This window comes from Amblyraja radiata, chromosome 4 (genome assembly GCF_010909765.2).
Source record: "Amblyraja radiata isolate CabotCenter1 chromosome 4, sAmbRad1.1.pri, whole genome shotgun sequence".
In the NCBI taxonomy this organism is placed as follows: Eukaryota; Metazoa; Chordata; class Chondrichthyes; order Rajiformes; family Rajidae; genus Amblyraja; species Amblyraja radiata.
In genome coordinates this window covers 113,371,184-113,395,742 of record NC_045959.1, presented here as the reverse complement: position 1 = coordinate 113,395,742, position 24,559 = coordinate 113,371,184, and the positions used below count along the sequence as shown (strand labels likewise).

At 41.4% G+C, this 24,559-nt stretch overlaps 1 protein-coding gene across 1 annotated transcript in view; it reads right to left on the bottom strand.

Annotated features, from left to right (window-relative positions):
- Window positions 1–24,559, bottom strand: part of rhpn1 (rhophilin Rho GTPase binding protein 1) — a 45,776-nt gene that overhangs the window by 3,254 nt on the left and 17,963 nt on the right. The window contains exons 4-13 of the mRNA XM_033020415.1: window positions 23,253–23,328; window positions 21,559–21,636; window positions 18,047–18,171; window positions 15,139–15,305; window positions 12,254–12,441; window positions 11,643–11,799; window positions 7,823–7,942; window positions 3,098–3,292; window positions 2,196–2,272; window positions 107–253 (exon numbers count right to left, since the gene is read on the bottom strand). Coding sequence (XP_032876306.1) covers window positions 107–253; window positions 2,196–2,272; window positions 3,098–3,292; window positions 7,823–7,942; window positions 11,643–11,799; window positions 12,254–12,441; window positions 15,139–15,305; window positions 18,047–18,171; window positions 21,559–21,636; window positions 23,253–23,328 — 1,330 coding nt within the window. The remainder of the gene's footprint in view (window positions 1–106; window positions 254–2,195; window positions 2,273–3,097; window positions 3,293–7,822; window positions 7,943–11,642; window positions 11,800–12,253; window positions 12,442–15,138; window positions 15,306–18,046; window positions 18,172–21,558; window positions 21,637–23,252; window positions 23,329–24,559) is intronic.

The following is a 24,559-nucleotide window of genomic DNA, read 5'->3' as shown; positions in this document are numbered from 1 at the left end:
TTCAAACCTGCTTTTGAAAAGATTTTCTGTTGAAAAGTAACAAAAGCAGGAATATAAATTTAAAAAAATGATACATCACTAATGATTTGGTGTAAGGTGTACTTACATCTGCAGAGCCATCAGGGACTACTCCTGCAATAAGGACAGGAGAATCACCACGCAGTGTGAATCCAAATCCTTTCTCACTTTTCTCAAGATCAACGTCTCTGACGGAGCTCCATCGGTTCTTAGCGGAGAAAACCGACAAAGGGCCCTGCAAAGGGAGGAAGAGGAAATGAATGAAACGGCAAGACACAAGAGTAAGGTACTCACAGTGTGATCTCCAATTACTGTTTTGACAGGTAACATATGAGATGAAGTTGCTCTCAGATGGCCTTTTTCTAACTAGTTATGCTATAAAATCAAACAAGGCCTCCAGTTTCACCCCAATGGAAATGTTTCACTGCTGGATAATGGAGAGGGTAAATCAAAGTGTTGGAGTAACTCAGCGGGTCAGGCAACATCTCCGAAGAACATGGACAGCTGACATTTCGGGTCAGGGAACCTTGCTCAGACTGATTGTGGTGGTGGGGTCAAGACAAAGCCTGGTAAGTGATTGGTGGATATAGGTGAGGGAGGTTTTGGTTAGGATGAGGCAGGAACGGGGTACTGATTGTGGATGATCAGCCATGATCACAGATCAAAGGGCCGAATGGCCTACTCCGGCACCTATTGCCTATTGTCTAAAGGCTAGGGATTAAAAGATTAAAGATGTGAGAATGTGAGATAAGGACAGAAGAGTTGCAAATTGCGAAGCCAGAGGTAGGAATTTTGGTAAAAAGGAGAAATGGGTGCGAGTCCAAGTGGGACACAGGGAGGAGTGAGGGGAGGAGAGTGGGGGGGGGAGGGGGGAGAAGATGTGGAGGGGGTATATTATCTAAAATTGGAGAATTTAACATTCTTATTGTTGGGTTGTAAACAAAGGTGAGTATTGAAATGGGAAAAGGTGGTTAGCAACCAGGTGGACTGAGCAGGGAACATCGGAAGTGGAGGTGCCGTTAGTGGAGGTGGTTATGAAATTCTCTCACCTGGAAGGACTGCTGAAGTCCCTGGATGGAGGAGATAGAGGGACAGTTGCAGGGGAAGGTACCTGGGGAGGGGATGGTTTGGGTGTGAAGGGATCAGTGAACCAAGGAGTTATGGAGGGAGCAGTTTTTGCAGAAGGCGGAAAGGGGTGGAGGTGGGAAGATGTGATGGGTGGTGCAATCACGTTCGAGGTGCTGGAAATGTTGGAGGTTGATGTGTAGGATGAGGAGGCTGGTGGGATGAAAAGCAAGGTCCATGGGAACTCAATCCTTGTTCTGTCTCGGGTGAGAAGGGAGTGAGAGCAGAAATATGGGGCACATACGAAACATACAAGGGGCCCATCTATGACAGCAGGGGTGAAAACACGTTTACTACAGAAAGAGGAGATTTTGGATGTCCTAGAAGGGAAAGCCTCATCTAGGGAGCAGATGTGGCGGAGATGGTAAAATGATAAAGACCTTGTTGTAAATTTAGTCATGGAATAAACCAGGTATAGAAAATGATATATTCTTTAAGTATTATTTTCTCTACTTGGGTTATTCCATAACCATAATCAGGAAAATAAACTATAGTCAATTTATTTCACATAATTCTCAAAGGAAGCTGACCATTTGCTTTCTAGAGCAGCACCTTAGCACGGCTGCCTCACAGCACCAGAGACCTGGGTTCAATCCTGACCTCAGGTGCTGTCTGTACAGAGTTTGTACATTCTCCCTGTGACTGCATGAGTTTCCTCTAGGTGCTCTGGTTTCCTCCCACATCTCATCCACTCCCCGAGTGCATAGGGAACCAAGGAAGGCAAATTGGATGCAAATTAAATCTCTAAAGTCAGAAATGATAAAGATACAAAGTGACTTTCTTGAGAAGGTAGATGAAGTAGTGCAAACAGATTCAAGAATCAACTCAATCAATTCCTCAAAACAAATGGAAAAGAATGATAAGAGAAACATTCCATGAGATCCATTAAAAATGTAGTCTTTGGCGGCAACTAAGCTTTCTCTATCCTTCTAACTCTGAATAATGTGATCAAACAAAATGCCATTTTAAGTTTTCACTTATTTCAAAGTTGATCAAACTGAAACAAAAAGAAAAGTAGAATTCAAATGATGATGAATTACCAATATGCTTACCAATCTGTGAAAAATATCTGTGACTTTCACTTTGGAAAAGTTTGGAGTTTTAATTTCTGGTTTCTGCTGTGTTTTTGCTGCAAAGAGAAAGTGACATCCATAAATGTATGTGCTACAGATAGTCAGAGGACTGAGACCATCTCCTCTCATGTAGGAAAGTGTTCAGAGATCTGGATGATGCTCATACACAATCCCAGAGGCTGAGGCTCAGTTCTGCCGGTCAACGCTGCTTGGAGAAATGCAACCCATCACACTGCATCGGTTCAATCCAAAATGTAACCCTTCCCAACCCATGCTAAAAGAATGCAGAACCTGCCATTTTTCAATACTGAATTTACTATTAAATGCTTCAAGAAATGTGGATGGAAAAAATGGTGTAATTAGCTATGGTGGAACAGATTAAAAAGAAAGAGATTGAGTCCAATCCCTCATGAAATCCCTGCATTAGTGAGAGAAGCAGAATTAGGCCATTTGGCCCTTCAAGTCTACTCCACCATTCAATCATGGCTGATCTATCTTTCCCTTCTAACCCCATTCTCCTGCCTTCTCCCCATAACCTCTGACAATCAAGAATCGATCTATCTCTCCATAAAAATATCCACCGACGGCCTCCACAGCCTTCTGTAGCAAAGAATTCTACAGATTCACCACCCTCTGACTAAAGAAATTCCTCCTCATTTTCCTTCCTAAAAGAGCGTCCTTTAATTCTGAGGTTATGAGCTCTAGTACTAAACTCTCCCACTAGTGGAAATATCCTCTCCACATCCAAACTTCCACTATTCTGTACATTTCAATGAGGTGCCAAATGCAATATTGGGACCCAGAGTGGTCAGGTGCAGGTCGTATTCTTTGGCAGCTGATAATAGCAGCTCACCATCAATATTAAAAGACTCTTGACTTACGATGAATGTCTGGAGCTTCAACTGTTTCAAAAAAGTCATCTTCACGATCAATCTCAGAGTACTTCTTCAATGATCGTTTGTGGGCAACAGCGAGCACCTCCTGCAGGATATCCATCTTGCGCAGGATCCGACACAAGCTGTGAATCCTCATCGCTTCTTCATGCTTAATTATTGCTTTCTTTAAATGAGCCTTGCCTTTAGAAATCAAGGGGAAAATAAAGGATAGAAAAGGATTTGTTATATTAATTACTTAAAATAAACCATAATTCTGGAGAAAGTTAGTGGTGACTGGGTTCACTTGCATTTTGCATACTGCAATTCTAATTCTAACTGATGGAATGCAATTCTCTTCAAAGTTCAAAACAAATGAATTAGCTTTAACAAAATGACCTTTGATCACTTGAATCAGTTCATCATTATCACAAACCTATCATTTAGTATATATTTTGGAATTTTGTTTGGCAAGGCCAGATTTGGTGCTGGATACGGGAAGTTGCTTCAGCACAGTTTCACATTATAGCCCTAACTATGCAGAGCTCTCTGCGTTAGTACTACCACAATGGGAAGGGAAGGAGAATAGATCCCATTAATGTGTTATCAGTGACATAATCAAGTTGTCCTACAACTTTAGGCTGTGCATGCCATACGCAAGAAGAAAAAGAAGTAGCAATGTTACAAAATTTTGAGATTTTAAAAATCAAGTCTGTAATTTATCCCATCAGATAAAGCATAAAAATAAGTTTAATTTGACACCTAATTCACTTTCATATCTCAAGTATTTAAAAAGTTATGGCCATTTTCATACTGGGAAATTAGCATCTTGTTCCCTATTGATTTTCTATGGACATAACAAAAAAGCTGTGATCGTGAACAGTCAAAAGCCCATAACTTTCTTAAAAATTAAGAGAACTGAATGAAATTTTCAGTTATCATAGATTGAAGCATTCTGAAACAAATATAAAATAATCTTACTTGGATGACCTGAAATTAAAGCATATAATTAGTTAGTTACCTAATTGTAGCTAATTTCAGACTTCAATTACTAGATCTAAACATCTATCCATTTCTTAATAAATGATTAACATTTTTAAATAGCCTAAATGTCCAAATAATATTCACAAATAATTCACAATAAAACATGATTTTTAAATCTCATTTACATTAATTTATAGGCCAAATGGAAGGAATTTAGTGTTTAATTGCTGTAAATAAATGCCCATTTAAATCAGCTTTCCAGTGGGTCCCTGTGGAACGCGCTGGTTTAGAATGTTCACATTGCGGTAGATTTGTGCCCCAAATGCCGAGAAAAATACTGCGGGATATAATGGGCCCAAATTGAGCTACTCGCAATATTAAACTTTGTATAAAGGGATCTTTAGAAGCCCTTTTTAATGTAAAAATATACAACCTAACTTCTGCTATTTGCTTTATGAAACCCTGCGGTTGCTGGCGGTCGCGGGTTTAGAGATTGATTTTTAAACTACTATAACTATTATTCAAGGCCTTTAAACCTAATAATAGCTTTTGCGACGGGGTCTTCCAGCGATTTTTCGTTAATAATTAACTAGGCTGAACATTTTCGATTGGAACAGCTTAGAGAAAATCGCGTTTTAAACCCGCCCCCTCTAAACGGCGCCAAAATCGCGCACACCCGCAACGGCAGATTTTCAAGGACGCTTCAGGTATGCTTTGCAACATACCTAAAAGAAGTAGTGACATAATTTACCCTGAGCCATTCTCAAATACCTGCTTCCAAATAGTTCCAGGAGAGTATGAGAAATTAAGAAGGATCCAGAAGGTAACAAGTTACTGAAAACAGTCAGAACGTAGGCTGTTCAAATTTCAAGATGGTGAAGCACAAAGCAAAATCAAGGCATCACTGTTCACTGATTTTTAAAAGACCAGGAAGAAAAATGGTAAGAATATTCATGCTGCTTTCCCATTGTGTGTGAACTTGATCTGGCAACATTTATAACTTGCTCAAATGGATGAATTGCATTGCAAGGACATTTTAAAACTAGAACACAACTAAAATACACAGCAAGCAAAGTAAAATAAACAAATGAACAGTTCAGATCCACTGCTTGTTAGAATTTCTAACCCATGTTATATTTCAGTAAATTTCTTTTGCTTCTTGCGATGGCATGGTAATAGTGTTTTGGTACACTAGATGGCACTAAAGGATGGAAAACGAACATTTATTAGCTCCAGGGAGGTATTAGCTACAGGGACTGATTGCACAGACTTGGATTGTTTTCTCAGGAATTCCGGAAGTTGCAGGAAGGCCTGACAGTATATAAAATTATGAAAGGCATAAATAGGGTACAGTCGGACAGTCAGAACCTTTTTTCAATAAATTATTTTAAATATTTTTTAACAAAGCCAAATTAAAAAACCACCCTAAGCAGAACAATGGTATCTTTATTAAAGCCAGGACTGTTGCCAGGACTCAAAGACCTGAGATAAAGGTGTTGTTCAGGCTGGAAATCTAGTCTTTGGATTGCAGGAAGCTGGGGGGGGGGGGGGAGAGAAGGAGAAATTCTGATTCTTATAGTGTATAAACTCACGAGGGGAATAGCTAGTGTGAATGCCTAGTCCTGAATGCTTGGCGAGGAACAGCATCTCATATTTCACTTGGACAGCTTACAACACAGTGGTATGAATTTTGATTTCTCTAACTTCAAGTGACCCCTGCATTCCCTCTCTCTCCATCCCCTCCCCCACACAAGTCGCACCAGCTTCTCGTTTTCACCCAGCAAACAGCTAACAATGGCCTGTTTCCTTTATCATCGTTATTTTTTATGCATATCTTTCATTCATTGTTCTCTATCTCTCTACATCATCGTCTATATCTCCAGTTTTCCTTTCCTGTGACTTTCAGTCTGAAGAAGGGTCTCGACCCGAAATGTCACCCATTCTTTCTCTCCAGTGATGCTGCCTGCCTGCTGAGTTACTCCAGCATTTTGTGTCTATGTCCTGTACCCAGGGTTGGGGAAATCCAGAGGACATAGGCTGAAGGTGAGGGGCAAGATTTAATAGGAACCCAAAGGGCAAAGTTTTCACTCAGAAGGTGATGTGCATATGGAACAAGCAGTCAGGGGACGTAGTTGAGGCAGGTCTAACAGCATTTAATAGACCTAATTTTCATGCAACTGTTTGAATGTAAGAACTTTGTGGCATGAGGATATAGATGCAGTGTAGGATGCTGAATGGATATCTTATTGAGGTGTACAAAATTATGAGGGGCATGCAAAGTGAATGCTCACAGTTCAACAACAGATTCTAAAACTGGAAGGTATAGGCTTAAGGTGAGATGGAAGAGATTTAAGAGGAACATCAGGGGTCAACAGAAAGCTGCAGAAGCGGACACAATGACCAATTTCAAAAGGCATTTGGACAGATATATGGATGGTAAAGGTTTTAGAGGGGTGTGGCGCAAATCCAGGCAACTGGGACTAGCACAGATCGCCAACTTGATGGCACGTGGACATGTTGCTCTAAAGGGCATGTTTTTATGTTGTATAGCTCCATGACTCCATAATACTCTTTACCTGGAGTATTGTGTGTAGTTCTGGTCTCCTAATTTGAGGAGGGACATTCTTGCTATTGAGGGAGTGCAGCGTAGGTTCACCAGGTTAATTCCCGGGATGGCGGGACTGACATCCGATAGAAGAATGAATCGACTGGGCTTATATTCACTGGAATTTAGAAGGATGAGAGGGTATTTTATAGAAACATTTAACATTCTTAAGGAATTGGACAGGGTAGATGCAGCAAAAATGTTCCCCATGTTGGGGGTGTCCAGAACCAGGGGTCACAGCTTAAGAATAAGGGGTAGGCCATTTAGGACTGAGATGAGGAAATTTTTTTTCACCCAGAGAGTTGTGAATCTGTGGAATGTTCTGTCATTGAAGACAATGGATGGAAATTCACTGGATGTATTCAAGAGAGAGTTAGATATAGCTCTTAGGTCTAACGGAATCAAAGGATTTGGGGAAAAACAGGAACAGGGTACTGACTCTGGATGATCAGCCATGATCATATTGAATGGCTCAAAGGTCCGAATGGCCTACTTTCTATGCTTCTATAATTGCAGATATATTCAGGATAGAAGAGTTTAAATTGAAGTCGTATTTGGCTGCAGAATCAAGGAACTGCAGATGCTAGTTTACATAAAAAGGGCACAAAATGATGGATTAAAGGTCAGGCAACCAACATCTCTGAAGATGGGCCCCGACCTGAAATGAAACCTATCCATGAGCTCCAGAGAAGCTGCCTGACCCGCTGAGTTACTCCAGCACTTTGTGTCATTTTCCATTTGGCTGTTCGAGTACAAAGACACCAAAGACCTATCACCTGAAAATCACTTTGGCCAACAGCTCTTGCTTTACAAACCCGAGACAAAGTCATCCATCTTATCTGAAAATCAAATCCTGCACATGCTGAATATTTGAAATAAAAACAGAAAATTAAAAAAAACTAAAATTGAGTATTTCCATATTTTCTGTTTATATTTCATCCAACATCTTATTGTATGCTGCTGGTGAACAATGTAAATTTAGTTTTGTGCTAAATAGCTCAGTCACCGCAATGCAAAAGCAATTTGTTAAATTGTATGTAACATGAGTTTGTTTATAAATGTATGGATTACATTCTTTCTGTAGTAAACTAAAATTCGGAATCATTGAATGGTCACAGCCATAAGAAATCCTCTTTCTTTCCTACCTAATTTGCGTCGTTCCTCATTATCCTTCAGTACTGTGATTAACGAGGGACCCTCTGGCATTGTTACATGAAGTTGCTGTAGGGCCTTTACATGTTCACTTTCGTCAGCGTCAGGACCCACTGAAAGAGAACATGCACAAAGAATCCATTCATAAACACTGAAATATTAACTTTCCACACATCTCCCCAAGTATCCACCTCTTGCAAGTCCATTGTTGATTCGTTGTCTACCTAGATTCAACAAAATGGCACGCTGTCTTAATTTTCTTTCTGAAATTTAGCCAAGCTTTCTGTCAAGTATGTATCCAGCCCACTCAGACTTGCTTCTTCCACTGCTGGACCTTTCACTTCCAATATCAGCATCGTTGCTCAAATAATTTTGGCGTTGATGTCTTCAGCTTGACAGCTTTACATTGTCATCCTTGCAGAAGTGTATTAATGAGCTTTGCAATGGTTTCATCACATGCTTTGGTTTTGGACTATTATGGTCTGATTTCCCAATGTTACTGATTTGACCATTTCCCCAAATACATTCACTGCCTCATAATAATTACGCAAACTACAGAACAAAAATATAAATTCAATTAAAACTATTTTCTGATTAGTGTGGTGCTTGTGCATAAACTAATGGTAATCCACATTTGAAATACTGCAGGGTATCTATATTGAGAACTACAGTTAGTGAAGGCAAAATCAAAAGGTTAGAACTCATTCAAATAACTAGAGCCAGGATGTTTGGGCACTAAAAAACTCTGAAATAAGCAGGCAAAAAAAAAGGCATAATAAAATGACAAAAAAGGCACAAAAAGGCATTTATTTAAAAAAAAAAGGCATAACATGTCATGTATTTCCACCACCAAAATATTGTTAAAGATGATAATATAAAGGTACGGTAGACAAAAATGCTGTCAAAACTCAGCGGGTGAGGCAGCATCTATGGAGCAGAATAGGTGACGTTTTGGGTCGAGACACTTCTTCGGATTACATTAAATAGGTATACTACATTAAATGAACAAAGTTGCCTGGTTGCACATAATTACTAGCATTTTTTTCAAATTATCTGGTGTTAAACTATGCCTCTGTCAAACAGAATATGCTTCAGTTGTGAAAAACTTCTTTCTACCTCAGCTGAGGTCACTGGTGCATACCCAAAACAAGCTACCGACTCTATATTCATGTCGATATCTTGTGAATTACAACTATCTTCGAGAACTTTAGCTATGTTTTATATTTCTTCAAGATCTTTGTTAGCTAAAATCACGCTCTCACATTTTCCTTGTATGTCTTTACCTTCATCGCCAGGAACTTTACAAATATCGTCCTTAACTTTGTTGAAAACCTGCAAGTTATTCACTAATGTTTCGCCACGTTTCTCAAGGGAAGTGATAGCTTGTGGGAAGTTTGCAAAATTGGAAGCAATAAACAGAAGATCGCGGTGGAGGGACTTTTTCTGCATGATTTCACTGACGATCCTGACTGCAGCAGATTCTTCTTCTTCAAAACAGTTGACGATTTAATTTATCTTTTCAAAATTTGCAGCATAGTAGAGTACAGCAGAGAGCCATGTACCCCACCTAGTCAAAAACAGGCTGAGGAGGTAGGGGAATCTCGGGTGCCATTTCCTTGAACAACTGCACATGTGATGTGTGCTTTGAGGAAGATTTTCTTGACATTGGAAACTAGGCGATTGACATTTCGAAACAAGCTACGTATGTGCTTGGCAATTCTATGGAGTCCGTGAGATAAGCATGTCAAATGCAACATTTTGGGGAATAAAACTTTAAGAGCATGAGCAGCTTATTTCATGTACAGAGCTGCATCAGTCACAAACAGAAGAACATTCTCGTGTTTTATACCTTCTTGCCAAAGTACAGCAAGTGAAGATATAAACAACTGAGCAATAGTTGAGCTGTTTGACTTCTCCAATACTTCCGATGTCAACAAATACTCCTTTGATGGTTGACCTGCCTCCAGTGTACCGATGAACACATGGGCAACATATCTCCCCACAGCATCGGTTGTCTTGTTTATTGAGATCCATATTTTGTTGCATGCAACTTCATCTCTAATTCTCTGCACAACAATGTTGAAGTTGCTGTCAACATAATGTTTCCGTAATGATGGCTCGCTTGGTATATGTTCCTCTGTGTATTTCTCTAAAAAAACAGTGAGAGATTTGTTTTCCAATTTCCATAGTGGAATTCCAGCATTAATAAATGCCTTGCACAGATCAGTCGAAAACTCAGATGTGCGACTGGAGCCAGCAGTAAATGTAGTGTGGAGACAAGCTTGGGTATTTCGCTTGGGTAGTCTACACCCTAGTGGTATCAACATTGACTTCTCTAATTTTAGCTAGCCCTTGTCTTCTCCCTCCTCCCCCTCCCCCTCCCCAGCTCTCCTTCTAGTCCTACTGTCTCCGCCTCTTCCTTTCTTTTTCCCGCTCCTGCCCATCAGTCTGAAGGGTCTCGACCTAAAACGTCACCTATTCCTTCTCTCCATTGATGCTGCTTCACCCGCTGAGTTTCTCCAGCATTTTTTGTCTACCTTCGATTTTTCCAGCATCTGCAGTTCTTTCTTAAATAGATCTTGGAGAAGACTGAACCAGCGGGCAGCGGCACGAACGAATGAATGACCGACGGCGGTGCCCCCGGTATCGCCCCGGTGGTGGAAATTTTCTTGTAACTTATACTATGTAAACACGTTAATAATAAGATTAATATTAATGTGATAATAGAAAATGTCATTGTAATCATGGTACAACTAGAGAAAATAGCACGACTTTTTAGCAAAACGGCAAAAAAAAGGCTGATTTAGGCACTCGATCGTGAAAAAGGCATTATCCTGGTGAAATCACCAAAAAAGGTATGAAAAGGCACATGGCATTTATGGCAAAATCCTGGCTCTACAAATAACATTAGCAGAATATGCTCGTGGAAAAATAATCATCTATCCAGTTTCATGGGAAAATTAACTGAAAATCATGGACAGGCTTTGCTTGCTTGATTCTCTTCAACTTGAGAGAGGAATAAGTATATTGCCTTTCTTTACATTAGCTTTATGTTGTGGATATCCCAGGGTCTCATTCCAGTGATGCTCCACTTAGAAAAGCATGGATGTAGATTAAAATCGTAATTCAGAAATTGGCTGCGGTATGGGGAAGGGGTGATTTTGGGAAGTCAGTGGGGGTTTGTTGGTGGGGCAGGCAGACACAAAAGACAAGCCCTGAGCAGGAGAATTATCTGGATTGGGTTTGCAGCAATATGCTGAGACTTGCTCCAGGAGCCTCTGAAACAGCTACCCATCCAGGAACCTAGGAACCCCAGGAGTACACTTCGATATACAGTCATAGGAACGAAAGAGCCCAAATTCTCAGGATCAATGCGCACACAGTATCATAAGCACAACCGTGAATAATGACTGGACCTGTCTAATCCAGTTTTTGGAGTGCTGCCATTCAACAAGAAAATGGCTGTAAACACATTTCACATAAACATGTTCCAAAGTGATTTTTTTTTAGATGAGTAACTTGGAAAAAATGAACAATGCCGTGTGCCTCAATTTCTAAGTGCACATTTACAATAGGTGGAATTTCATATTTACATATTTCCACCTGTCCATAGGTGCTGCTGCTGAGTTTCTACAGCACTTTTGTCTACCTTGCATAAACATCATGTTAACTTTGTAATGTATGACTTTGATAATTATATTTGCTCCTGTATTTGTGTTCAATGCAAAAATAAAACATCCCTTCTTTCATTTAAAACATTATACAAAAGCAGCAATTACCACAGAAGTGCAGCCAATTTGGTAAAAGACTTACTTGTATGGTCACACAGTGCAACAGCAGCAACATAGTGTGAAACTGCTTTGAAGTACTCAGATTTGACCTGGACCATAGTTGTCCAAGAGAATGGAACATAGTTTTTCACTGGGGGTTGTGTCATTGTCTGATAGACCAAGGAATAAACATCAGCCACCTACATAGTAACGTAAAGAATAACATAAACAGCCATGTTACTATAATTACTAACACTGGCCGAAACATATCACATCGATAAAATGGTACCATGAGTTTCCCATTTCCACAAAAAGAACTATTTGCTTGCACAATTCCATAAACTGGACGATGACAAAAATTACAAGCCATACCAACAATGCTCACATCCCAAAACTAAAGTTGCAAAAATTGCAAAGAATCTCATTATGAAAGCAATTGCACTTTAACAAGCTCAATAATTAAGTGAAATAACTTTATAATACAATTCTAAATGAGTAGCAGCCTCAGAATCAGAAAGCACAGGACAATTACTTACTAAACTAAAAGAAGCCTGGTGCTTTCAGTTCATTATCCAGTGGTTCTTTTGTCATTGATTCCCACATCAATAGCAAATGGTAAGCAGCATGTGATACAGGCAGAGTGAATGGTCTTACCCTGGCAGCCTCCTGTGCGCTCTGCAATTGCATCAAGAACTCGTCCTTAACTCCTGCCAGCATGACATTTTCAAAGACACATTCCTGTACCTGTGCAATCATCAGACGCACTAACATGTTCAGGGACGGTGTGCTCATATCAAGGCTTGGTGCATTGGAGAAGTTTTCTTTCAAGTAGTTCAAAGCACCTGGTGAGGACAGACATTATATATTTGACCATTCATTATGAAACACTGTCTCTGGGTCATAGAAACATAGAAACATAGAAATTAGGTGCAGGAATAGGCCATTCGGCCCTTCGAGCCTGCACCGCCATTCAATATGATCATGGCTGATCATCCAACTCAGTATCCCGTACCTGCCTTCTCTCCATACCCTCTGATCCCCTTAGCCACAAGGGCCACATCTAACTCCCTCTTAAATATAGCCAATGAACTGGCCTCGACTACCCTCTGTGGCAGGGAGTTCCAGAGATTCACCACTCTGTGTGAAAAAAGTTCTTCTCATCTCGGTTTTAAAGGATTTCCCCCTTATCCTTAAGCTGTGACCCCTTGTCCTGGACTTCCCCAACATCGGGAGCAATCTTCCTGCATCTAGCCTGTCCAACCCCTTAAGAATTTTGTAAGTTTCTATAAGATCCCCTCTCAATCTCCTAAATTCTAGAGAGTATAAACCAAGTCTATCCAGTCTTTCTTCATAAGACAGTCCTGACATCCCAGGGTCCAGAGCTTTGGCTTCTCAGATCCTCTCTCTCGCTCTCGCTGAGTGATTTTCTCATCTGTGCTGTTCCACAGGACTATTGGCACAGAAGGTAAAGGTAACAGCACCAGAGACCCGCATTCGATCCTGATCTCAGGTACTGTTTGTGTGGAGTTTGCACATTCTCCCTATGGCTGTGTGGGTTTCCTCCAGGTGCTTCGGTTTCCTCCCACATAAATTCATGTCAAAGAAGCAGTATTAGGCCATTCGGCCCATCGAGGCTACTCCACCATTCAATCATGGCTGATCTATCTTTCCCTCTCAACCCCATTTTCCTGCCATTGCCCCATAACCCGATACCCATACTAATCATGTATCTGTCCATCTTGCTTTAAAAATACCCAATGACATGGCCTCCACCAATATCTGTGGCAATTAATTCCAGATTCATCACCCTCTGACTATAGAAATTCTTCCTCATCTCCTTTCTAAAGGTATGTCCTTTTATTCTGAGGCTGTGCCCCCTGGTGCTATACTCTCTCACTAGTGGAAACATCCTCTCCACATCCAATCTATCCATGTCTTTCACTATTTGATGAGTTTCAATGAGATTTCCCCCCCCCCCCCCACCTCATCCTTCTAAACTCCGGTGAGTAGAGGCCCAGAGCCGTCAAATGCTAACATTAACCCAACTATCCTCTGCATTATCTCATAAACCTCTGCACCCTCTCTAATGCCAGCACATCCCTCCACAGATATGGGGCCCAAAACCGTTCGCAATACTCCAAATGCAGTATGAACAGTGGCCTCATCCCAAAGACATATGGGTTTGTAAGTTAATTGACTTCTGTAAATTGCCCCTAATGTGTTGTGCAGAAACAAAAAACTGCAGGTGCTGGTTTATACCAAAGATAAAAACAAAGTGCTAGATTAATCAGATGGTCAGGCAGCATCTCTGGAGAAAAAGGGGATGACGTTTCAGGTTCCAACCAGAAACATCACCAATCCTTTATCTCGAGATGTTGCCTCCAGCACTTTGTGCCTATCCTACTGTGTTGTGAGTGGATGAGAAAGTGGAATAACAGAACTAATGTGAACGGGTGATCAATAGGTAGACAAAAATGCTGGAGAAACTCAGCGGGTGAGGCAGCATCTATGGAGCGAGGGAAATAGGCAACGTTTCGGGTCGAAACCCTTCTTCAGACTGATGTGAGGGTGGGGGGGGCGGGAAGAAGAAAGGAAGAGGTGGAGCCAGTGGGCTGAGGGAGAGCTGAGAAGGGGAGGAAAAAGTAGGGACTACCTGAAATTGGAGAAGTCAATGTCCATACCGCTGAGGTGCAAACTGCCCAAGCGAAATATGAGGTGCTGCTCCTCCAATTTACGGTGGTCCTCAGTCTGGCCTTGGAGGAGGCCCAGGACAGAAAGGTCGGATTCGGAATGGGGAGTTGAAGTGCTGAGCACCGGGAGATCAGGTTGGTTATTGCGATCCATTCAGAGGTGTTTGGCGAAGCGATCGCCAAGCCCACGCTTGGTCTCACCGATGTAGAGCAGCTGACATCTAGAGCAGCGGATGCAATAGATGAGGTTGGAGGAGGTGCAGGTGAACCTCTGCCGCACATGGAAAGACTGCTTGGGTCCTTGAATGGAGTCAAGGGGGGAGGTAAAGAGACAAGTGTAGCATTTCCTGCGTTTGCAAGGGAAGGTAACCGGAGAGGGGGTGGTTCAGGTGGGAAGGAACAAATTGACCAGGTGATCAATAGTCGGAGGGGCCGAAGGGCCCATTTCCATGCTGTATCTCTAAAACTAAATCTATCTGAAAATATAATTTATAAATCAATGACATTAAATTAATATAAATCTAGAAAACCCTAATACAGGAGCTGCAAAATACTATAATAGTATGTATCTGAAAACTAAAATTTTTACTCCTAAATTTAATTTTACTTATTCAGTATCAACACAAAATAAAATAAAGCCTGATATTTAGGACACAGATGCTAAAATATGAGTGATTCTAGAAGCAAAATTGTAGAATTAGAAAATGCTATTTTCTTATAGCACAAAGATTATCGTAGCCAAAATCTGTGGCTCATAGAATGATCCATTCAGTCGTCAATTCAACTACTTAAAAAGTAATTCAAACAAATATTTTCCATGTTAATTCTATGTATTCAATTCCGACCTACCTGCAGCCTTTTGGAAAGCATCAATAGCCTGATCAATGCCTTCCTTAGTGGTTCGCTCCTGCCTGGCACCAATCTGAGTATATAGTGCACCGATATTGAAGAGTACACTTCCCTTTTCAAAAGCCAGAGCCCGTTGATACGAAGGAACACCAGTCAAAGAGTCATACCTATCAAAATATTGATAAAAGACAAAAGCTTATCAATAGATCACTTGATGAACACTAATCCACAATAAGGCACAATTTTTTCAGTACATGGATAGGAAAGGTTTGGAGGGATCTAGAACAAATTGTACTAACTTAGATGGGACACTTTGGTCAGCATGGACAAGTTGGGCCAAAGGACCTTTTTCTGTGCTTTATTACTCTATGACTCCAGTTAATCAGGACCTGGGTGTGAATACTGACCATAAAATAAAACTGGATCAACCATTTAAAGAGTGTGTTTACAAAGCAATTCTCAAGATGGAAAACTTGCAGTAAGTGACTCAGCTACTAGCTCCACAAAATCCTTTGCATACCTGGCATGCGACACAGATGATAGAATGGAATACTCTCAGCTCATATTAGTCCAGTTTCAATTTCACAGGAACCTGTTCACCATCCAGAATAAAGCAGTCTGTCTGATCGGTGCCCCATGTGCCACCCAATACATTTACTCCCTGTCATTGGTGCCACAAGGTTTTAGAGTGCATCATCTTAAACATCCACTGCTGATGCTTAAACATAGAACAATACAGCACATATGTAGGCCCTTCAGCCCATGTCTGTGGTGACCATGATGCTAATTTTTAATTTGCTCATCTGCCTGCAAGCATTACCAATGCTTCTTCATTAGGATCGACCAGCTAGTTGGACAAGGCCAATGTATGTAGAAACAAGAAAGAGCAGATGCTGGTTTATACCAAAGATAGAGACAAAGTGCTGGAGTAACTTAGCGGGTCAGGAAGCATCTCCGGAAAAAAAGTACAGAGGATGTTTCAGGTTGGGACTCTTCTTCGAATAAGGTTCTTTGGGTCCAGACCTGAAACAGCACCTACCCTTTTTCTCCAGAAATGTTACACGACCCACTGAGTTACTCCAGCACTTTGTGTCTTTCTTGTGCTGAGGAACAGCACCATCATCAACATGACCAGAAATATATGGCTGTACCTTTATTATTGCTGGGCCCTCCTGCAAACACCTTCCTTATTTCAGGATTTACCATCAATACTCGTGAAAAAAAAAGATCAAAATTATAAACGTGGGCACATTCTTTCAGCTATCTATAATTTCCAAATCCTTATTACTTCAAGAAAATTGATGTGCCTCGTTTCATCTGCGGCTTTTCATGCCCTGGCTTTGGACTAATGTGTGCTTTATCACATCTCTTAGAAATCATACAAAGCTCCGCTGTATTCATCAACCTACCTCAACACTTGGATAGGTATCAAATCTCTCAGTCAACCAATAGACGGTTTGGGAGTTTCTCATTCCCCTTTCAACACTTACTCTCAACAATAGATTAATTGTTCATCAATTTTAAGGCTGTTTGTAAAAATTGATGTTGACATCTACGTGTCAGTACATGCCACAGCAGTTCACGGATACATATCCAGAGACTTATGGTTTTAATTTCCCCATTGTTCTCTCTTGGGACTGTGCCTAAAACTGAAACATCTTCACTTTCAAGGCCTCCCATTTTGTTCAAATACAGTTTTGCCTGCTCAGCTTTGATTTCAATTTACCCTAACCAGATCTGTTCAAAATGGTCCTTCTTCAATTGCCTATTTTTGCCTTGAAGCAGTCCACAGCCCCTTCCATGGCACCTATATGATATTATGATCGCTGTTTCCTAGTCCACTTAGTCCACTTTTCCAACCCAAGTCCAGGAGTACTCCTTTCCTCCTCGATTCAGTAACATACTGATCAATTTAAATGACTTTGTTAGATTACAATGGCAATGACACTCAGAAACGACTTCACAAAATTGTAACCACTGGAATATCTTGGAGGAAGAATAAAAGGCACAATGTAATTACATTGGGGTGATATTATAGAGGTGCATAAAATCATGATGTGAATAGATAAGGTGAATGCACAGAGTCTTTTGCACCCAGAGTAGGAGAAATTGAGAACTTGAGGGCATAGGTTTAAATTGAGAGGGGAAAGATTTGAAATGTACCTGAGGGGCAACCTTTTCACACAGAGGATGGTGGGTATGTGGAACAAACTACCGAAGCAAGTAGTTGAGGCAGGTCCTTTATCAGCATTTTAAAAGACACTTGAAAAGGTACATGAATAAGAAAGGTTTAGAAGTTACAGGCAGTATCTCTGGAGGACATGGATAGGCAGCTTTTTGGATCGGGACCCTTCCTCAGGCTGAAGGACCCTGATCTGAAATGTCGCTTACCCATTGAGTATGGAAACGGGCCCTTCAGCCCAACTTGCCCACATTGACCAATATATCCCATCTACATTAGGCACACTTGCCTTCGTCTGGCCCATTCCCCTCTAAACTCATCCTATCCATGTACCTGTCTAATTGCTGCTTAAACATTGCAAGGTCCCTGCCTCAACTACCTCCTCCGGCAGCTCATTCCATACACTCACAACCCTTTCTTTGTGTGTTAGTTACCCCTCCTATAAAATTTTCCTGTAAAATCTTTCCTCCTTCACCATAAACCTATGCCCTCTGGTTCTCGAGTCCATGAGCAAGAGACTCCGCCTGAACAATTTCTCTTATGATTTTACATCCTCATCCTCCTGCTCTTCAGGGAATAGAGTCCCAGCCTGCTCAACCTCTCCTTGGAGCACAGAATTTTAAGGCAGGAAATCTGCTATGAAAATATTCACTATTTCATCAGACTTTTCAATTATTCACAGTTCAGACATTGATATAAACAAAAAGTTTAGAATGCAAAACTTACCAATGGAAAAAAATGCCCATATTTTTATTGGGTGGGAAAAATCGGTTATCAATGAAGTAAAGCTGGTTGTAGTATTCCATCAGAAGCTCAATTCCAGCATCATTCCTCGTTGGAGTTCGCATTGCCTGAATTAAAATTACTGACATAAATCCCTAGTCTAGTGAATAAACTTAAATTTTTCAAATTTAACACACTACTAAGCTCTGAGGTTCCAGCACATTGAGGTATGAAGTGTGAGGCTTAATATTCCTAACTATAATTCGCCATTACTGAACGAACAGAAATTCTCATAAGATGATACATTTTACAGTACAGTTAACTCTGAACCCTTTCACACACTCCCTGACAGGCATCATAGAACAACATTGGCAGAGAATTAGAGGCAGGGCATCAATCTATACTTTGAAACACAACTGTAGCACAAGGGAGAAGAGGAGTCAAAAGCAGAAACAACCAGGTCCTTTGCTTTTGAAGTTTCAAATGTTCACATCCGTTGCAATATTACATGTGATAATTTTAGCATTGTAATAAAGTGGTTCTCATTTTTCAGAAAATATCTTTATTTAATGTGAATATCTTGAATATGAACTTGATATGAAGCCTTATAATTTCACAGAAAGGTAAAATTATACCTAAAAAGACACATCATACCCTTCCTCTCTTTCCCCAAAACAATTATGCACTATTCCTACCATTTTACAAACTAAATTATACATGCTAATTAACCATCTATAACCTAAAACTAAATAGATTTTTGAATTATGATTAAAAAAAACTAACAATAGAGGTTTGTAACAGTTGAGTTGTTTATTTTTACTGGAACAAATGGAACAAGATGGAAAAGGTGTAGTGCCAGGACCAGTGGGTTTGAGCTCCAGGGAGAGGTTGAACAGGCTAAGACTTTATTCCTTGGAGCGCACCTTATAGAGGTTTACAAAATCATGAGGAGAATACATTAGGTAAATGCAGTCTTTGCCCAGATTAGGGGAATTGAGAACCAGAGGACATGGGTTTTAGGTGATGGGGAAAAGATTTAATAGCAACAATAGACAATAGGTGCAGGAGTAGGCCATTTGGCCCTTCGAGCCAGCACCATCATTCACTGTGATCATGGCTGATCATCCACAATCAGTACCCCGTTCCCACCTTCTCCCTATATCCCTTGACTCCGCTATCTTTAAGAGCTCTATCTAACTCTCATAAATCATAATCATACTTTATTAGCCAACAGGGGCGGAAAACCCGGGGGGGGGGCAGAGGGGACACATCCCCCCCATGTTTTGAGTGGTGGGGGACATCCCCCCAAGTTTTTGTGTTCCCGATTTTAAAATTGCCGTTTTTAGCGCTGGATTGAACCTCCGAAGCCTCGCGTGTGTGTGAGTGTGCGCATGGCCGTCAAAAAATTGTGTTCCCCGTCCCCTCCATGTTTTGATACTGAGTTCCGTTCTTGTTAGCCAAGCATGTTTTGCAACATACAAGGAATTTGATTTTCCATACAGTCATACCAATATAAAGCAATAAAACACAAAAAATACATAAACCAAACATACAAAAAACATAAACATCCACCAGTGATTCTTCCACATTCCTCACTGTGATGGAAGGTGAAAAAAAAGTTAAATCTCTTCCTATCTTTGTTCTCCCGGGGTCGGGGGCCTCGAGCCTTCTGTTGACGGGACGATCTTTACTCACGTAGCTGGTGGTCGGGCCCTCCGCGTCGTGGCGATCAAGCTCCTGCATCGGGGGGGGATCACAGTTCCCCGTGCCGGGGTGATCGGACACCGGGTCAGGGCTGGACGAACCTCTTGCAACTTTGGAGCTTCCCGACATCGGTCTCTACCTGAGGCGAGCTCCTCGATGGTGAAATGAGGAGCATGATACATGTCGGGGCGGCCCAGCCCGAGGGAGGTACGGTGCCCATGTCGGGGCGGCCCAGCCCGAGGGAGGTACGGCGCCCATGTCGGGGCGGCCCAGCCCGAGGCTGAAGACGGCACGATACTCACGTGAGGGTGGCTGGGACGGTGTTCTGGCGGTGGTGGCCTGAGTCCAGGGTTCGGCCGCGGGCCAGCGGCTGCGTCAGCAGGACTGGTGGGCGGCATCTTCGACCACCCCGGGGCGCGGTGATTGAGCCGCGGGACAGTTTTTAACATCGCCCGGTGGGGTATCACCTCAGCGCAGAGGGAGAAGAGGTGGGAAGAGACTGCAGACCTAAAGACTTTTGCCTCCATCACAGTGAGGAGATGCTGGGTGGACTCACTGTGGTGGATGTTAATATGTGTTTATTGTTGTTTTTTATTGTATTGTATTGTATGTATGACTGCTGCAATTTCGTTCAGACTTCGGTCTGAATGACAATAAAGGCTATCTAATCTAATCTAATGATCCCAGGCAAGGGATCGCAGGCTCCGATGGCAAGTCCACGGCCCCGCGTTGGGGCTCAAAGTCAGTCTGGAGCAAGGCCGCCAGCTCCATGATGTTAGGCCGCAGAGCGACCGGAGATACGATCCGGAAAACAATCGCATCTCCGGCAAGGTAAGAGATTGAAAAAAAAGTTTCCCCCGACCCACCCCCCCCCCCCCCCCCCAGATAAAACCAGAAAACATTAACACATACTTTTAAAACACACTAAAAATAACAAAAAATATAAAAAGATAGACAGACCGTCGGCGAGGCTGCCATCAGAGAATCAGATTCCACTGCCTTCTGAGGCAGAGATTTCCAGATTCACAACTCTCTGGGTGAAACAGTTTTTCCTCATCTCCGTTTTAAATGGCCTACCCCTTATTCTTAAACTGTGGCCCTTGGTTCTGGACTCCCCCACCATTGGGAACATGTTTCCTGCCTCTAGCGTGTCCAATCCCCTAATAATCGTATATGTATCAATAAGATCCCCTCTCATCCTTCTAATTCCAGTGTATACAAGCCCAGTCACTCCATACTTTCAACATATGACAGTCCCACCATCCTGGGAATTAACCTTGTGAACCTACGCTGCACTCCCTCAATAGCAAGAATGTCCTTCCTCAAATTTGGAGACCAAAGCTGCACACCTGACCTGTACAACTGCAGAAGGACCTCTTTGCTCCTATACTCAAATCCTCTTGTTATGAAGGTCACCATGCCATTAGCTTTCTTCACTGCCTGCTGTACCTGCATGCTTACTTTCAGTGACTGATGTACAAGGACACCCAGATCTCATTGTACTTCCCCTTTTCCTAATTTGACACCATTCAGATATTACCTGAGGGAGTAACTTTTTTGGTTTACACAAAGTGTGGTAGGTGTATGGAACGAGCTGCCGTAGAACGTAGTTGAGGCAAGTACCATCACAGTGTTTAAGAAACATTGTTTTAGGTAGGTACGTGCTTAGGACAGGTTTAGAGAGATATGGGCCAAAACAGGCAGGTGGGATTAGTGTACATGGGGCATGTTAACCGGCATGGGCATTTTGGGACGAAGAGTCTGTTTCTGTATCACTATAATATTACCCGTCAATCCTCAGTGGAACTAACCTGCCGGAGGTCTGCAAGTTCTTTTAGTTCCTTTTCGTACCTGCATGCTGGCTCATTGTAGTGCTCTTCAATAAGATCCTATCAAATACAAAAAAAATAAATAAAGCAGAGCATTCAACATAATAGTTTGAAATGTAACTGAAAATGAATGAAGACTAAAACAAAAAAAGATAATCACAATATTGAGTGGCAGGAACATTGTGTGAAGAACAATGGGGACCCGGCGAGGGGTGGGGGGACAGCTATGAGGGATGGTGGGAGAACAAAGATGGACCCGGTGTGGAGGGGGGGGGGGAACTCTAGTTTAGAATCCTCTGCCCAGGGGAAAAGTCTGTGTTTGTTTGTTCATTTGTACCGGCGAAGGCGCTGTGCACACGGCAGCTAGCCAACAGTCGCTTGTCCTTTTCTTTTATTTTCACTTTTAATATTTTTTTTGTAGTTGTGTGTTGTGACTGTTGGCAGACCAATTTCCGTCTGGGGATGAATAAGGTTTATCGTATCATATGATAATTAATATTTAAATTGGTGGAAAGAGTATCTATCAAATGGGTTGCTTTGTCTTAGATGTCTGACTGTTGTTGAAGCTGCACCCATCCAAGTAAATTGAAATCATTATACGCCTGACTTGAGCCTTGCAGATGGTGGAAAGTCTTGAGATTTCCATTGTGGCTGTACCTCAATGTACTTGTGTATACGACAATAAACTCAACTTGAATCAACTTGGGAAGTCACAATTTGCTACAAGATAGCCAGGCTCTAACCTACTTTTGTATCCACAATATTTATGTAACCAGTTGAGATTCTTCTCGAGAGTCAAGAGTGTTTAATTGTCAAGATAAATGGAACAATAAAATTCTTACTTGCAGCAGCATAAAAGGCCTGTTAACACCAGGCACATAGATAATAAAGAAAAATTCTGTAACTATAACCTGATAGTGCAAAAAGTTCAAAGTCTTTGGTACAACCAAAGACAGTCTATAGTTCCTAGATTAGTGTTGTGTAGTGTTCAAGACACTGATAGTTGATGGGAAGGAACTATTCTTAAACCTGGTGCTCACAGTTTTCAGACTCTTGTATCTTCACTGTGGTAGGAATGAAATGAGAGCATGGTCAAGGTGGTATGGGTCTTTTTTGAGGCAGCCCTTCAGCCCTACAAAACCCTTCTATGGTGGGGAGGTCAGTATCCACGATGGACCGGACAGTGTTCACCACTCTGTCGTCTCCTTAGTTCTTAGCTGGTCGAGTTGCCATGATGCAACCAGTCATTATGCTTGATACCATACACCTGTGGTTAGTCCCACGATGCAGTTGGAATACAATGCTGGCCACTGTTGAAAACATTGATCATCAAGGGAAGGAGATAATAGAACATATGATAATGCCCTTTCTTAAAAAAAACACCTTCATGACTACTCACTTGTGAAACAAAATAGTTTTAAGAATTGCATAATGTCGTCGGATAATCATTAAAATTCTCATTTTATATAATTCTCAGCAACTCATCCTCATTGAATCCTCATGCAACTTTGATGAAGATTTTCACTTGGGTGGGTGGCAAGAGCTTTGTACTAGCCAAGCACAGCAGAATGAAATTGGAACACTGCAAAGCTTTGCGACGGCAGTAGGATAAAAATATTATACAGATGTATTTCTTATCAAGATCCTCAATTATGTCATTATAGGTGATTACCAACCTTCAAAGGCATCGTCAGTTCAACGTCTTTTGTCTCCTTCAGACCAAGAGGAATCATGGGAACACTAACAGACTCACTGCAATACAAAAATAGATAATTACATGTTTATGTTACCTTTACTTTCACTTATGGTTAGCTTTAAATGTTCATAATTGTTACTAAACCCTACTAAATGGACAGGTACATGGATCGGAAAGGTTTAGAGGGATATGGGCCAAAAGCGGTCAGCTAGGACTAGTATAGATGAGGCACCTTGCTCAGTTAGGCCAAAGGGCCTGTTTCAGTGCTGTATGTGCAAGGTCATGTGCTGTTTCAGTGCTAAACCCCGCCAGCACCAGGGTGTCAGATGTCCTTGCACATCAATCTTACTAAAATCCTCCCTGGTGACCACATTTTCTGGCACAATGGGGGTCTCCCTGAAGATTACAGTTGCCGTGCTTGTGTTCTGAGAGGTTGTGACTGCCGAGTCTGTCGGGTGCTTTTAGCGATCAAATTATGTCGCCATTCCTTCATAAACATTGCATCATATTCTTGGAGCCCTATCTTATGACAATGTTGTTGTATCTTCACCAATCTTCAAAAAGGTAAACTACATCCTACTCCTATCACATGAATAGAATCACATGAAGAGCAGATGCAGAAGTTGATGATGAGAAAAGGATGCACCATGGGTAGGATGTTCAATTTGAAGACAGTATCCCCATGTTGTTAATCCTCATGTTTTGGTTAGAATCGTTAGAAATTTACATCAATTTACATGAAATCCAGCTTCAATTTTAGTCTAAAATGAATGGTAACATGAATGCTAACACCCAAAGTGACTGCATCATGATCCAACACTGGATTCTGATCACCTAACAACATAATTACAGTAAACTCATTTATCTGGTATTTATGTGTTCAGAGTTCTCATGCAACATTCTAAAATTTCTAATATCAAGCAATTTTATAACAAATTTTCCAGAACTTAATACAAGGCTTTCTTGTTTATATGTTTAAATGCAAGTATACCACTCTTGTAGGCTAATTATGACAAATATCCTCCTTAAGCATTTGGCACTTCATATGATGGTGATTAGTTATGATCATTTTTGTTGTATTTTAAACAAATATTAATCGAAGCACCATAGCATCATAGAGCACAGAAACGGGCCTTTCAGCCCAACTTGCCCGTGCTGACCAAGATGTCCCATCTACACTAGTCCCACCAGCTCAGGTTTGTCCCAAATGTTTAAACCTTTCCTATCCACGTACCTGTCAAAATGTTTGTTAAATGTTGTTATAGTATCTCCTAATCAGTGAGGTTT